Raw genomic sequence first — 14,274 nt, 5'->3', positions numbered from 1 at the left:
CTCATGGCTCATGTTGGAAAATGATCTGGACCCCATGACATGGTTCGTCTTTGCTTCTTTACGGTTCTTGGAGTTCTGGTTGCTAGCTTTGTGTACAGGGTGTAAGTAAAAAAGTACATCAGTAGTGCATTGATCGAACTAGTAATAAATACATGTGATATATGGAAGGATGAAAAGGAAATGCTATGAGACCTTGAAATTTGGAGATCCAAAATACAAGATAAGGTAGTGCCATTCAGCAATGTCAAGGTCTTTTGGCTTGTGTTTCATTCTTGCTGCGTAACTGTCATACGCCTTGTACGTGGCACTGAGTGATGATCTCCATCCTTTGTATCGCACCATCACGATGGCCCAAATCTTTTCCTTTTCATCATCAATGTCTACAAGCTCCCACCTATTCTGTTTATGTGAGAACACATTCAGATTGAGAAGTATTTGGCTATTTGAGGATTATTATAGCAATCAGGCAACAGAATTAAACATCATACGTACTAGTATGTCGGATGCTATAGAATTTTTCACATTTTCATGTATGTCTTTCCATTTGTTGACTCCAATAAGTGGAGCCCTTTTACTTGTAAACATTACAATTTCATCCACAAATGACCGAGCGTTAGGGCCTACGGGACCTCCCAGCTTTGTGGAAAATTCGATTTTAAGTTTCTGTGAGCCGCTCCTTATCCTCTTTATGGCTGCTGATAAATCCTTGAGGGCACCACGTCCTCCTTGCTTGCGCCCTTCACTGGAGTCTCCTATGAATCCATTAAGTAAAAAATGGTCAGATAATTGCAGCAATGTAGATTACATTAAAATAAAAGTTGCAATGCATAACACACCTTTTATCGCTTTTTTGTCACGCCAAGCATGAGTTGGCCTATCTGATAGTGCTGATTGCATGGCTACAAGACCTTCATCATCAGGAAGGTTTTGAACTTCATCATTGTCATCTTGATCTAAATAAGATATTGCATATCATACAATGGATCCACATCAGTCTATACATTTTTTGTTCACAAGTAATATTAACTTTGATTGCTGAATGAATGAATAGAAATTACTAATGTCTTGAAGATACTTTTTACGCCTTAACCATTCTTTATATGTCTCGATGGTTTTGTCCCTGTAATCATCTTTAAATTCTGCATGTAATGAATATGTAAGTACAATGGATAATATAACACATAGCTTATATAAATTGTGACTGGAGGAATTGTACCTACCTGTGTCTGGTTCATCCTGCTGCAGGTTTTGAAGCCATATCTTGTAAGCATCTATTTGTTCTCCTGTCTGTCGTCCTTCTGTAGTTGTTTCCCTTCGTCGCTTCAAGGGAGTTATGGATACCTGCAAGTTAGTCTGTTGATCCCTTGTTCGGAGGATCCTGATTTTCCTATCTTTTGAATTGCTTTGTAACATGGCTGGGATTTGGTGGTCATAATCAAGAGAGACGAGGGTTGCTGTGTTCCTACCACATCGCTCCTTATAGTACAAGAAGGCACGCCCACAATAGCTGAGCTTTGACTTCAAACAAACCAAGTTAAAAAATGTGATATTAGCCCTACCACAAGTGAACTGGGCAGTTTCATGACTCGAAGGTGCCCCGACGCAATCGATAATTACACGCCACCTCTCACCAGTGAGTCTGCAATCAAACTCATATGCAATCATTCACTGACCAAGGTAATGTCCTTACTCTTACACAGGAATATTAATCTATAAATTCAATAGAGGACTATATATAACCCTAGCACTAGAAACTAGGCATGTATCGAGATCTTCCAATTTGAGATAGGAATATAACCCTAGGCATGTATCCAGATCATCCAATATCACATAGGACTATAACCCTATGCAAATTTTCGATTGGATTTGCAATAGCCTGAGAAAACATACCTGGTTCGGGGAGGTTCAAACAAAAACTCATCAGGACCATCGTCTTCAGTCGCCATCTCTTGGTCGCTGGCGGTGTGGGGCGGAGTCGGCCTCTTGCCATCGAATCCAGTCGCCATTTGTTGGTCATCGGCGGTGTGGGACGGACTCGGCCTCCTGTCGTCGTCTTCAGTTGCCATCTCGACAAGGAACCGAGAGTTGTCGGGTCGTCACCCCCCCCCCTCTCCCATGAAAGTCAAGGAAACGTGATTAATGGCGCCGGAATTTTAGTAGATGGGGATTGGTAAAAATATATGGAAGGGTTATTTTGGCGGGGCTAAGGGGAAATTTGGGCAGGGCAAGCGGGAAAAATTTAGCTGGGGAGGAGGAGGAGGTGTTTTAATATATATCGACACGTTATGTTTCATGCGTGTTTAATTGGAACATTTGAGCAATGTGTTCAATATTGAAATCACTATGCACATTGCTTCATCTGTACATGTATATATTCACGTGGCACACAATAAGCTCCCCTTTGGCATGGCTCATCCAAATAAAACGGCTTCACCGGTGAAGCCAATGCCTGTGAAGCCAACAAACATAAGGCATATCCCTTAGTGAGAGAGAAAGCATTAGGATTGCATTGGAAAGTATATCGATTAGCGTGGAATAGAGATGAACAATCTAATGAAACTAAGTTGACACCATAAAGTTGAGATACTTGACTCTCCAATATTCTTGGAATGACTTACAATTAGGTACTTTGAAACTCCAAGTTTCTTGGAATGACTTATAATTTGGTCAAACTTGAGATACTTGACTCTCCAAGATTCTTGGAATGACTTACAATTTGGTCAAACTTGAGATACTTGACTCTCCAAGATGGAATGACTTATAAGGCATATTTTTGTCGTTCGGGCTCGTGCTCCCAAGGCATATTTGACCATCTTGATCTATGAGTGTATAATAAAATTAAATAGTTTGCAGATAGCATAACAGACAACTCACGGTATAATTTGTCTGTATTGCTGTCCCTATGTGACTTATACAGACGACAGTCGCTTAAACTGTTGAATGTGCCCTAATTTGGTCAAACTCCAAGTTTCTTGGAATGATTTATACATAGAGTCAACCCATATATATGCATGCTCATGATTTTTAGGATCACATGCGCGCAGCAAAATGAAGGTTTTCTAGCAAACTTATCTTGGCCACATGCTCGTTGTGGGTTCGGCTCCACCTGTCACTGCCTACTGTTGTGTGGCAGTAGCCCCAAGGAGTTGGCAGGCTCAGCGATGCACACGTGCAAAATCCAGCGTCAAAGATCTTCTCGTCGACACTATGCCATTGCGCCGCATGTGTGCGCCCGTGCCATGATTACGTCGCACACGCAGGTTCCCCATGCATACCCCATTTAACACAGCAGTTGATGCCCTACCTTGCGCCATTTCATGCCGCCCAGCTGCCCTTTAATCGGTCCTTCGGCTGCTCTATCCTTTCGTTTCCCCAGTCAATAGGCGTCTCGTCTCCCGACGTGCGGTTGAGTTAATGCTCTATCTCTCATGCACGCACGCATATATAAGGGCCCTCCCGCAAAAAGCCCTCTGCACCCTCCCGCAACAAGCTGTTGCCACCATGCCTCACCGCTTGAAGACTACTTGGGCCATGCTCAACCCTTCCTCCTCCGCTCCTCGCTCCCCAACGACGCGGCCTCCCCCACCATCGTCCGACAATTCGGATCGCTCCTCCTCACCACCTCACTTGACATCACCGCCACCTTCCCCGCCGTCGTTCGACTCATCGGACCTCGAGGTCAACCTCGAGGATGATCCGGATCGGGAGAGCGATTCGGAAGAGGAGGATTTGGCGATGGCTCAGCAGGGGCCATGTCCGGAGGAGGTTGCCGTCCTCAACTCCTTGGAGACGGCGCAGCAAGAAGAGGAGGACCGGCGCCTGCGTGCCATCACAAGAAAGGAGACTAAGGACTGCATCCTTAGGCGCACTCTAGAGATCTCCGCTGCAGAAGCGGAGCACGCCGCCCGGAGGAAGGATCAACGGGTGGTGATGGAGGTGGAACGTCGCCGGCGCGTGGCTGCAAGGAAAGAACGGGAGGAGGCGGCGACGGAGAAGGAGCGGAAGGGGCACAAGAACTAGTTTATATGTAAATGTTGTCAATGGAATGAACTGGTCTTTTGTTTTGGTTGTCGAACTTGTTCTTTTTATGTTTTAACGATAGTGGTAATGGTAACCAATTAGTAATTTTATCTTGTTCTTGGAGTTTTTGCCAATGTTACCAGTTAGCATAGTAACCTAAAAACACAGTGCAAAGGATCCAACACTCACTTGAGTAGTACTCGGTAATAGCAGAAGTTAGCTAGTGGAATCAATGTAGTAAATGTGGCGATCAACATCAAGTCACATCAGTCGCCCAGCCCATTTTCATGTACACATCTAGTACTCACTTACTGCTGAAGCGGCACATCTACACAAGCGGCTTAAAACCAAATGCGCATCTACACACAAGAAGAGACCCCGGAGACAGTGGCATGTAATCATACGTAGTCACATGTAATCATATGTTTCACAAGTCTTAACTAAAATTATTGGGAATTTGGTAGGTTCTACAATGTTCGTTAATCTAAAAAATGCACAATATATGTAGTAAAAAAATGAAAGGTAAAAAAAAAGGACCACTGCCGAAGGGGGCCCGATGAGGCTCAACCTCATAGGGAGCCCAATAGAAGGCTCAACCACAGAGGGAGCCCAACCGAGCCCACCAAGAGCAAGCAGTCAGGTAGCGAATCAGGTGGCTTATCAGATGGTAAGTCAGAGGATTTCGATGGTGCTTGTGCGCCTCCCTTTTTAAGTATGGCAAGGAGCTTCTTCGTGAGCGAGGTGGTACTAAAAATTGTGGCCATGAACTCTGGCGCAACAGATTTCGTACGTGGGCTGGCCCATTACAAATTCTTCCCCGTTCCCCCGTCTCGCTCGCTTCTTCCCACATACGGCCCCAAATCGCTCCGCCCCAAGCTCCTGTGTCGGCCGCTGCTCTTCCGCCGCACCGAGATCAAGCGCCGCCTTCCGGTGAACTTGGGATCCGACGTCGCCTTCCGGTGAACGGGTAGGTCGCCAGCCGGCAGGGAACAGGTAGGTCACCATATCCCAAATCTTCAGTTTATTATATTGTCAGATTCACTGTTAATTGCAAAGAACTACAAATTATGACAGTTAAACAAAAAACACATCTTCCACTCCGTCCATAGTAGAATTCACAAGCGCAATGTATCCATCGTTGATGTAGTCGTCCGTGTCGTCTTCTTCATTTTCATTTGCTAAGTCAATAGTTGTTGGTTCGGGTACAGACTCAGCAAGAGCCTTTTCAATAACAGATGCGTCACCGGTGACACCTTCAACGCCAGTCCTAGTCCAGTTTGTCAAATCTTCATGTGTGCCCGATTCGATCATATCTCCGACTCCGACATCGAGTGAATCAACATCAATTTCTTCCGGGTTGTCTAATTCAGGCATGAAGAACACATTTCTGGGGTTCATTCTAATAACAGTGCTCCAATCTTGTTTCTTTGAACCTTTCACATAAAACACTTGCTGAGCCTGTGTCCCCAAAATGTAAGGTTCATTTAAATATCGCAATCGAGTTGTATTGATATCTAAAAAACCATACTGAGCCTGTGTCCTCTTGGTAGCAGGCACATCGTACCAGTCACATTGAAACAGGATGACTTACTTTTGTGTCGGGAAATCTAGTGCGTAAATTTTTTTGACCACACCATACCAGTCGATGTTGCCAGTAGTAGGATCACCATTCACAACAACACCAGAATTTTGTGTAGTCAGATTCTTCTCTACATGAGCAGTTCTGAACAAAAATCCATTGATGAAGCACCTATTGAAAACACGTGCCCTATGGTCTAGTCCCTAAGAAAGTGCATGCATGGCATCACTTGTTTTTCTTTCTGCATAAAGTATGTTCATCTGCAAGAAGTATAAAAGAACAATGTATAAGTACATGAGCACTAAAAGCAATAAAACCTATGAGGAAATTGTACTTCACCTTACACTCGAACCAGCCTAGAAATTGTTTTGTATGATGTTGTTCAACATTCCTGACACACTGTTTTCTGAGTAAATCCTTATGCATACTACAGTAATGGGCAAAAAGGGGGAATACAGCGTCAACAAAAAAACATGTATGTGCATACTCCAATGTAAGTAAATTAAAGTTACTACTTACTTGGCCCATGGAATAACCTCATCACAATTTGTTAATATCCAGTGCCTCATCCGCTGCATATCTAGCCTAGTAAGTTGCTCAATTGCAAATCCTTTCTTAGTATAATCAATGTTGGTGAATATGCTTAAACCTGCTGGTGGTTCATTCACTGCAGCCTTTTCATGATGCTCTGGACGATTAATCTTTGTGTCCACATCATCCAAAAAGCGAGAGCAAAAAGTCATGCACTCCTCTAGTATATATCCCTCTGCTATTGAACCTTTAGGATAGGCTTTGTTCCGCACATAGCCTTTCAACGTACGTAGATACCTCTCTATTGGATACATCCATCTATAGCATACAGGTCCTCCTAGTTTAGCCTCTTCAGCAAGACGAACTAGCAAATGCGTCATAATCTCAAAAAAAGCTGGTGGGAAGATCATCTCCATACAACAAAGAATCTCTCTAATTGAAATGTTCAATTTTTCTAACTCTTCGGTGCTCAACTCCTTAAAACATATTGCATTGAAGAACCTACTAAGCTCAATCAGTGGTTTAACAACCTCTTATGGTAGTATGTGACAAACCACAATGGGTAATAGTTTCTGAAATATAACATGGCAGTCATGAGTTTTAAGTCCAGAAAGCTTACACCTCGGCACATCCACACAACTCTTGATATTAGACGCATAACCATCAGGCATCTTGACACCTTGCAGAAATTTGCATAGATATACCTTGTCATCTTGACCCAAACTGTACAACGCTGGAGGCAAAGTGTATTTTTCATTCATCACCAAAGGATGTTGATCCTTCCTCATGCCCAAATTTTGCATGTCCACATGAGCCTTCTCGCTATCCTTGGATTTTCCTGCCATGTCAAGCAAGGTCCCCAGTATGCTCTCACATATATTTTTTTCAATGTGCATCACATCCAAATTATGCCTTACAAGCAACTTTTCCCAGTAAGACAGTTCAAAAAAAATACTCTTCTTCCTCCAATTGTGCCATCTAGTGTCCTCTTCACGCTGCTTCCTCTTTTTAGTCGTGTTCCCAAATGTCACTTGCTCAAAGCTTTCATACTATTTCAGCACACCTTCCCCATCTAGTGGCACTGGAGGCTCCCTCGTTTCCACCTAGTTGTTAAAGCTAATCTTGTTGCGGCGCCACCTGTGATCCATTGGTAAAAAGTGGCGATGACCCATGTAGCAATGCTTTGAACCAAATTTCAGCCATAAATAGTCAGTCTCCTTGTGGCAGTATGGACATGCAAACTTGCCTTTTGTGCTCCAACCAGATAGCATGTCGTATGCTGGGAAGTCATTAATTGTCCGAAGTAGAACAGCACGCAGAGTGAAATTCTTCTTTACCTTTGCATCCCATGTCTGAACACTGTTGAGCCAAAGATCTTTGAGCTCATCAATAAGGGGCTGCAAATACACATCAATGTTATTTCCTGGAGATTTTGGCCCCGGTATCAACATTGACATCATCCAGAACGGTTGTTTCAAACACAACCAAGGAGGCAAATTGTAAGGGATTAGGATCACAAGCCATGTAGTGTATGTCATGCTCAACATCCCAAATGGATTGAAACCATCAGATGCAAGACCCATCCTAACATTACGAGGATCCAAAGCAAATTCCTTATAAATTTCATCCACGTGTTTCCATGCCATGGAGTTAGCAGGGTGCCGCATTTTTCCATCTTGAACAAGTCCCTCCTTATGCCAACGCATATATTCAGATGTGGTTGCTCTCATGTATAACCTTTGCAGACGAGGGGTCACTAGAAAATACCTTAGGATTTTCTGTGGAACACGCTTCTTAGGTGCAGCATCACCACTAGCTGCCTCCTTCTCACTTGAACCAACAAGTTTCCATCTAGTCTCTCCACATGTTGGACATTTATCCAAGTCAGTATATTGTTTTCTAAATAAAACACAATCATTGATACATGCATGTATCTTTTCGTAGTCCAGCCCAAGATCACGAACTACCCTTTGCACTTTATCCAAACTATCTGGAACACAATGACCTTCAGGGAGCACAAGCGAGAATAGCTGAAGCACAGCCTCCAGAGCACTGTTACTGAGACCAAACATGCACTTAATCTGAAATAGGATGACAATGAATGAGACCTTAGTAGCCTCCTTGCAACCTGGATATAGTTCTTTTTGCGCCTCAGTTAATAACTTAAAGAATTTCTTAGCACTTTCATTTGGCTCTTCAGTTCGGATTTCTCCATGTATTGCACCACTGATTAGTGAGGAAACCAAATCATTCATAGACGGACCATCCCCTGATTCACCATCATTGCCAACTCCTTCAGTGATGCTCGCATATGAATCCTTTTCTTCTCCTTCCCCTAGGATGAAACATTCAAAAAATCCCCTAAAAGGCAAATGATTTCTTATTTCCTCAACTGTTTTGTATGACATGGAACGGCATCTTGTACATGGACATGGTGCCGTATCTCCTTTACAAGTGCGTGCAAATCTAGTCTCCATAAATTTCTTCAATCCTTTTTGCCACTGATATGATACTTGTGGCAGTCGTATGTTGGGATACGAGGTAGGCTACACTAGCGCAAATCAAAATTTCTACCGCGTATAACCAGGAAGAACTGCCGTATAAGGATCACGGGATTACCACTCGACGCACTACTGGTGTGGAAGATGTAGATATGCGTCGATGCAGTGAAGACGATCATGTAGTCGTACGTAGTCGATCACGTCCAGCAGCTCCTCAACAGCTCGTCCACATGCAGCAAGATCGCCTCCGGTGCCGCGGCTCGTCGTCGGCTCGTCGCGGCTCGTCACGACTCGTCGTCGGCTCGTCGTGGCTCGTTGGCGGCTCGTCCAAGTGCTGCAGGCGCAACACCTCCAAGGTATCCACATGTGCAGGGAGGAAGCGTCGCAAGCTGGACTGCTAGATCCACGAGTTGCAACAGGCGAGGGCGTGGGAGGCGCGGCAGGTGTGTTTCGCAAAAGGGTGTCAACCCTAGGGCGCCCCCACCCCTCTATTTATAGAGGTTCCTGACGGGCCTCTGGATCCGAGGCCCATTAGTACTTCTAAACCTAATCCAACTCAGATCAGATCCGAATTGGGCTTCCAGCCTCTTAAGTGTGTGACCCTATGGGTTCGGATACGTATAGACATGGCCCGAGTACTCCTACTCGGCCCAATAGTCGGTAGCGGCCTCTAGCAAGACATGCCAACTCCTATACGCACACAAAGATCATATCAGACGAACCATCATAACATAATATACATGCTATTCCCTTTGCCTCACGATATTTGGTCTAGCTTCAAGCCGATCGCTCTTTCTCGATCCTGTGATTCGGAATCCCTTTGTAGGTTAACTCTTAACCGTACGTAGCATGGCCATGCATTTTCGGATCCGATCACTCGAGGGGCCCAGAGATATCACTCTCAATCAGAGAGGGGCAAATCCCATCTTGATTGACCATGTCTCATAGCATGCTTCTTGACAAACCCGAAAGCTACCTTTATAACTACCCTGTTACGGCGTAGCGTTTGATAGCCCCTAAGTAGGTTGATCCACATCTAGAATACATGCGACAATCTCAGGTCTAAGGACAAAGCGTATATGTTGTTTAAAGAGAGAACTACTTCTCGTGTTGGGTCAGTCCTAGCACATGTCTCCACATGTGTCCACATTATTAGTTCAACATCTCCATGTCCATGACTTGTGAAACATAGTCATCAACTAATACATGTGCTAGTCTAATATTCATGTGTGTCCTCACATGAACTCCGACTAGGGACAACTTTAGAATAACCATACAAGTAAAGAGTTTCACATACAATTCACATAATTGCAATTCAATTCAAGTAGCCTTTAATGGATATTCAATGAACACAATATACAAATCATGGATACAAATGGAATATCATCATCTCTATGATTGCCTCTAGGGCATACCTCCAACACCGCATCCAACTCTGATCATCATTATGTGACATTAATCACCTGCATATACAGTTAGTTCCTCATATCAGTATGCTAGTAAGTCCCTGCTTTCTCCATACATATATAATTACCTCCATGTCGTCCGATGTCCGGCCGTCGCTGCCCTGCTGCCGCCGTAACCAGACCCTGTTGCCGTCGCCGCCATGTAAGTACCCTAGGGCAACGACAAGGGTAGCGACACCAAATAATAGGCATGAATGCAACGACCAGGGTCATTAAGATAAAGCAAAGCCTAGCGCCATGAAAAAACTAAAGCCCAACCCAACTGTTTTTTCCTCCGACGCCTCCCCTCCCGTCCTTGTCCAGTCCGCCTCCTCTTGTCGAGCCTAGACCTCCTCCCCATCCTCCGCCAAGATCTGCACACCTCCCCCTAGGTCCGGTCCCCTCCCAAGTCCCCGCCACTCCCCATCCGCACCGCCCGGGTCAATGAGGGAGTACCATCATGACGCTAGGAGTCGTTTTGCCCGGGGCAACAAGGTCAGAAAGTTGGAGACGCCATCAAAGGCCCACACCGCAGGAGGTCGGGGCCGTCGTGGCGACGCTTCTTCCTCACGTCGTCAACAATTACACAGCGGCGTCAACAGGCAGCCTACCACGCGGTCGGTTTTGAGAGGGTTTACCCTGGGGAAATCTTTTCAGGTGAAGATAACTGCCAACTTCGACTATGAACCTGAGTCTGACATAGAGACGGATGACGTTATTGACCACATGTGCGACGAGTGCATCGATGAAATCGTAATGTTCTTACTTTCTTATATGATTTTATCTATGTATCCCTCATTTGTACTACAATTCAAAGATGGTTAAGATGGTCATTGAACCATTGAACATTTATAGTATTAAATTACTGATTGAATGAGGTTACTAGAATAACTGTCAAAGCCTTGCAACATTGCTTACCTATTGCAACGAATTTTCATAGAATTTATTTCTGTAACTAACATAGAATTTATTTCTTTTACTTCGGCTCCTATCCATCACCCAACTATTGCGTAGCGTGGTGGTGAGGTGCTTGAGTCCAAACTCTATAGACCCTGGTTCGATTCCCTCATTGCGCATCTTTTAATTTTTCCATTATGTAAAACTCGCAACCATTTTTCAACTCGTGGTGACAACACCTATCTATTGCAACAATTTTCTTGTTGTTGCCATGGGCTATGTGGCAACGTAACAAATTCGTTGCAATATTGCTTCCTACTTGCAACATTACGTATTTCGTGGCAATAACCCTTACATATTGCAACGCAAAAAAACCTTTATAACAATGCAAAAAAACTGTGGCAATTTGTTCAGTAACTCACAACGATTTTCAACTCGTTGCGACAACACCGACCTATTGCAACAGATTTTCCATTGTTGCCTTGGGCTATGTGGCAACGTGACAAATTCATTGCAAAAATGTCAAAGCCTTGCAACATTGCGTATTTCGTGGCAATAACCCATCGATATTGCAACGAAAACAATTAATTATTGCAACGAAAAACACACGTGGCAATATCGCCTACCTATTGCAACGAATTTTCAAATGGTGGCAATAACGTCAACCGGTTTCAACAAAACTCAAAATTGTTGCAATAACCCCTACCTATTGCAACGAAATTTGAGTTGATGGGATGATGGCCGAGGCAATAGCCCTAAAATCTAGTAGTGAGTACTGCCGCTTGGTCGCCTGCTCCTCAAGGCACCTCAACCGGGGCCATGAGTTGCTGGTTCTCCTCGTACGACAGCATCGTCTCTTCCAACATCTCGGATTTGCGCTTGTTGTGTGCAACGGTCGGCTGCAACAATGACGATCAAACACAAAGGCACATGAAAGAAGGGTGACGCGGGGAACATGTACTTACCCGAGACAACTGGGAGGCCTGCCGCAGCGACAGGAAGAGCTGCTCGCTCTCCTCGCGGTCCACCTCGGGGTCCTCTTCCACCTCCCCCGACGTAGCTCACGGTGGTAGCCTCGACGGCGCACAGGGGACGCGGAGTACTAACTTGGGGTGGAGGGACCTCTCAGCGGATCTCCTCCACAGCAACCTCCCCCTCGATAGTGGCCGCCGTGTCGATAGTCGTCGGAACACCTAGCGCTGCAAAAGAATCATCCCTAGCCCAATGCTGGGGGCTGGTGGGAGCAGTAGGCGCACGGGGAACCTCCGGCTGCATCACTGGTTCCTCCAGCATAGCACCAGGCGGTGCGGTAGAAGCCGTGCCAAGAGTAGAGCTCGGGGATGGGTCGGCCCTCGCGCCTGGAGGCATAGGAGCCGTGGCCTCCCCGAAAGTAGCATCCGAAGGGGCTCTTCAGCCAAAATCACAAGTTCAAATAGATGCCCATAAAGTAGAAATAGATGGTGATCACAATCCTTGGGTCGGAACCACTCACCTTGCAAAGGTGTGCACCCGTGGGCGCGCATTGAACCGCAGAAGAAAGGGAAACGCAGTAGGTGCCCGCGTAGGAGCGGTGGAAAGAGAAGCACTCACCCAAGCCGGGGAAGCACTGGCAGTTGCTCCAGGAGTACCGGTGGCAGCTGGAGGATTACTGGTAGTAGCCGGTGAAGTCGGGGCAGCACCCGGAGAAGTACCAACTCGAGGAGAGGGTGTACCGGCAGTAGTCGGGCAAGCGTAGGCAGCAGTCGGGGAGGTACTAACTCGAGTTAGGGGAGTACTGGTAGCAGCCGGAGAGGGTGCATGGGGCTAAGTCCTTGCAACGGCCAGCTCTGGCAATGCCATGGTCCCCTCGTCACCCGAGTCCTCATCGTTAGTGACCACGAGGCGGTGACAGCATGAAGCGCACTTTTCCAACCTTATGCTACCAGCTCCCTTCCCCTGTGTCGATAGCCGATGTCGCTTCTTTGACGGTGCCATCGGTGCCTTCCCGGACCACTACCCACCACTCAGAGGAGGCCTGGGTGCTGTCACTATCAGTGCCAGCCTCGACGGTAGCCTTCCTTGCCCTCTGACACTCAGCTCCCTCATCCACCTGGTCAGAGTATCCTTAGACCCAGGGTGATCAAGGAGGGAAGCAGCAGAGACAAAGGCTCGGTGACTCTGCTAGAAAACAAACAAGAGAAACATATTTGTTAGCAAGAATATGTTCATCACACCCAATGGGCGCATACGCAACTCTTGCAATGTAAACTGCAAAAGGAAAAATTACCTCCGAATGAGGAGTTCCAAGGCTAAAAGGCGGGGCACACCCCAGACTTATGATCCCTCGTGCTGCTGGCAAAGAACTTCTCTAGGCGGCGGTAGAGGTCCTCCTTCCTCGTCGGTTTTGGCACCTCCCGCATCATGTCGATGTCCCCGGTGAACTCAAATGCTGGATGGGCGCAGTCCTTCGCTGGCTGGATGCGGCGTGTCACGTAGTTAATCACGACCCCGATGCCTGTGAGGCCATAGTCCTTGAGGTCCTTGATCAGGGCCACCAGTTACCGCATCTGTCCCATGTTCTCCTCCTGGACGGACTCGGTCAGTAAGTCCCTCACCTTGGGGTGAATGTCAATGTCACAGGGGACAGCAGGATCATGGTTGGTAGTGTAGAACCACTCATTGTGCCAACCCTTGTTCATGGTCGAAGTTGGAACCAAAAGGTACTCCTGGGAGATTTTCTCCCAGAGTTGGATTATGGCTTTGCCCACGACTTTGGGCCTCTTGCTGCTAGGGAAGGGCTTGAGATGGAAAAAATAGTGGAAAGGATTGAAATGGGGCTCGATGCCCAGATACGCCTTGCAGAGATGAATGAAAATGCAGATTTGGAGGATGGAGTTGGGATTGAGATGGAAAAGCTCAATCCCGTGGAAATAAAGAAGGCCGTGAAGGAGAGCATGCGCGGGGAGGCCGAATCCCCACTGAAAGAAAGACTCAAACACCACGACCTCGCCGGTCTTGAGGGTGGGGAGTTCCTCACCTACCACCAACCACCATCCCGCAGTCGCCTGGTCCGGCAGCACGTCATCCCAAATGAGGCTCTCCAGCCACTCCCGGGTGGAGCACGATGATGGCCACTCCTAGTCGCGGGATGGCAGCGTCGCCTCTGTGGGCCCTCCTTCTTTCCCTTCCCCTTCTTGCCTCCGATGCATGGCTTGGGTGCCATTGACCCTTGCGAAGCTCAGAGGCTGGCGGGAGGAGGAAGATGCGGATGAATCCTTGCTATGCTCGGGGGCTGCGGGTGGAGGAGTGGTGGCGGATTTAC

At 46.4% G+C, this 14,274-nt stretch overlaps 1 protein-coding gene across 1 annotated transcript; it reads left to right on the top strand.

The window, feature by feature from the left end:
- Positions 1 to 3,501: 3,501 nt before the first annotated feature.
- On the top strand, positions 3,502 to 4,020 carry LOC101773257 (28 kDa heat- and acid-stable phosphoprotein homolog). Its single transcript, XM_004986614.1, has one exon. It carries the CDS (start codon positions 3,502 to 3,504, stop codon positions 4,018 to 4,020), a length of 519 nt encoding a protein of 172 aa, XP_004986671.1.
- Positions 4,021 to 14,274: the final 10,254 nt, after the last annotated feature.

This window comes from Setaria italica, chromosome IX (genome assembly GCF_000263155.2).
Source record: "Setaria italica strain Yugu1 chromosome IX, Setaria_italica_v2.0, whole genome shotgun sequence".
In the NCBI taxonomy this organism is placed as follows: domain Eukaryota; kingdom Viridiplantae; phylum Streptophyta; class Magnoliopsida; order Poales; family Poaceae; genus Setaria; species Setaria italica.
This window is presented reverse-complemented; position numbering and strand designations above follow the sequence as displayed.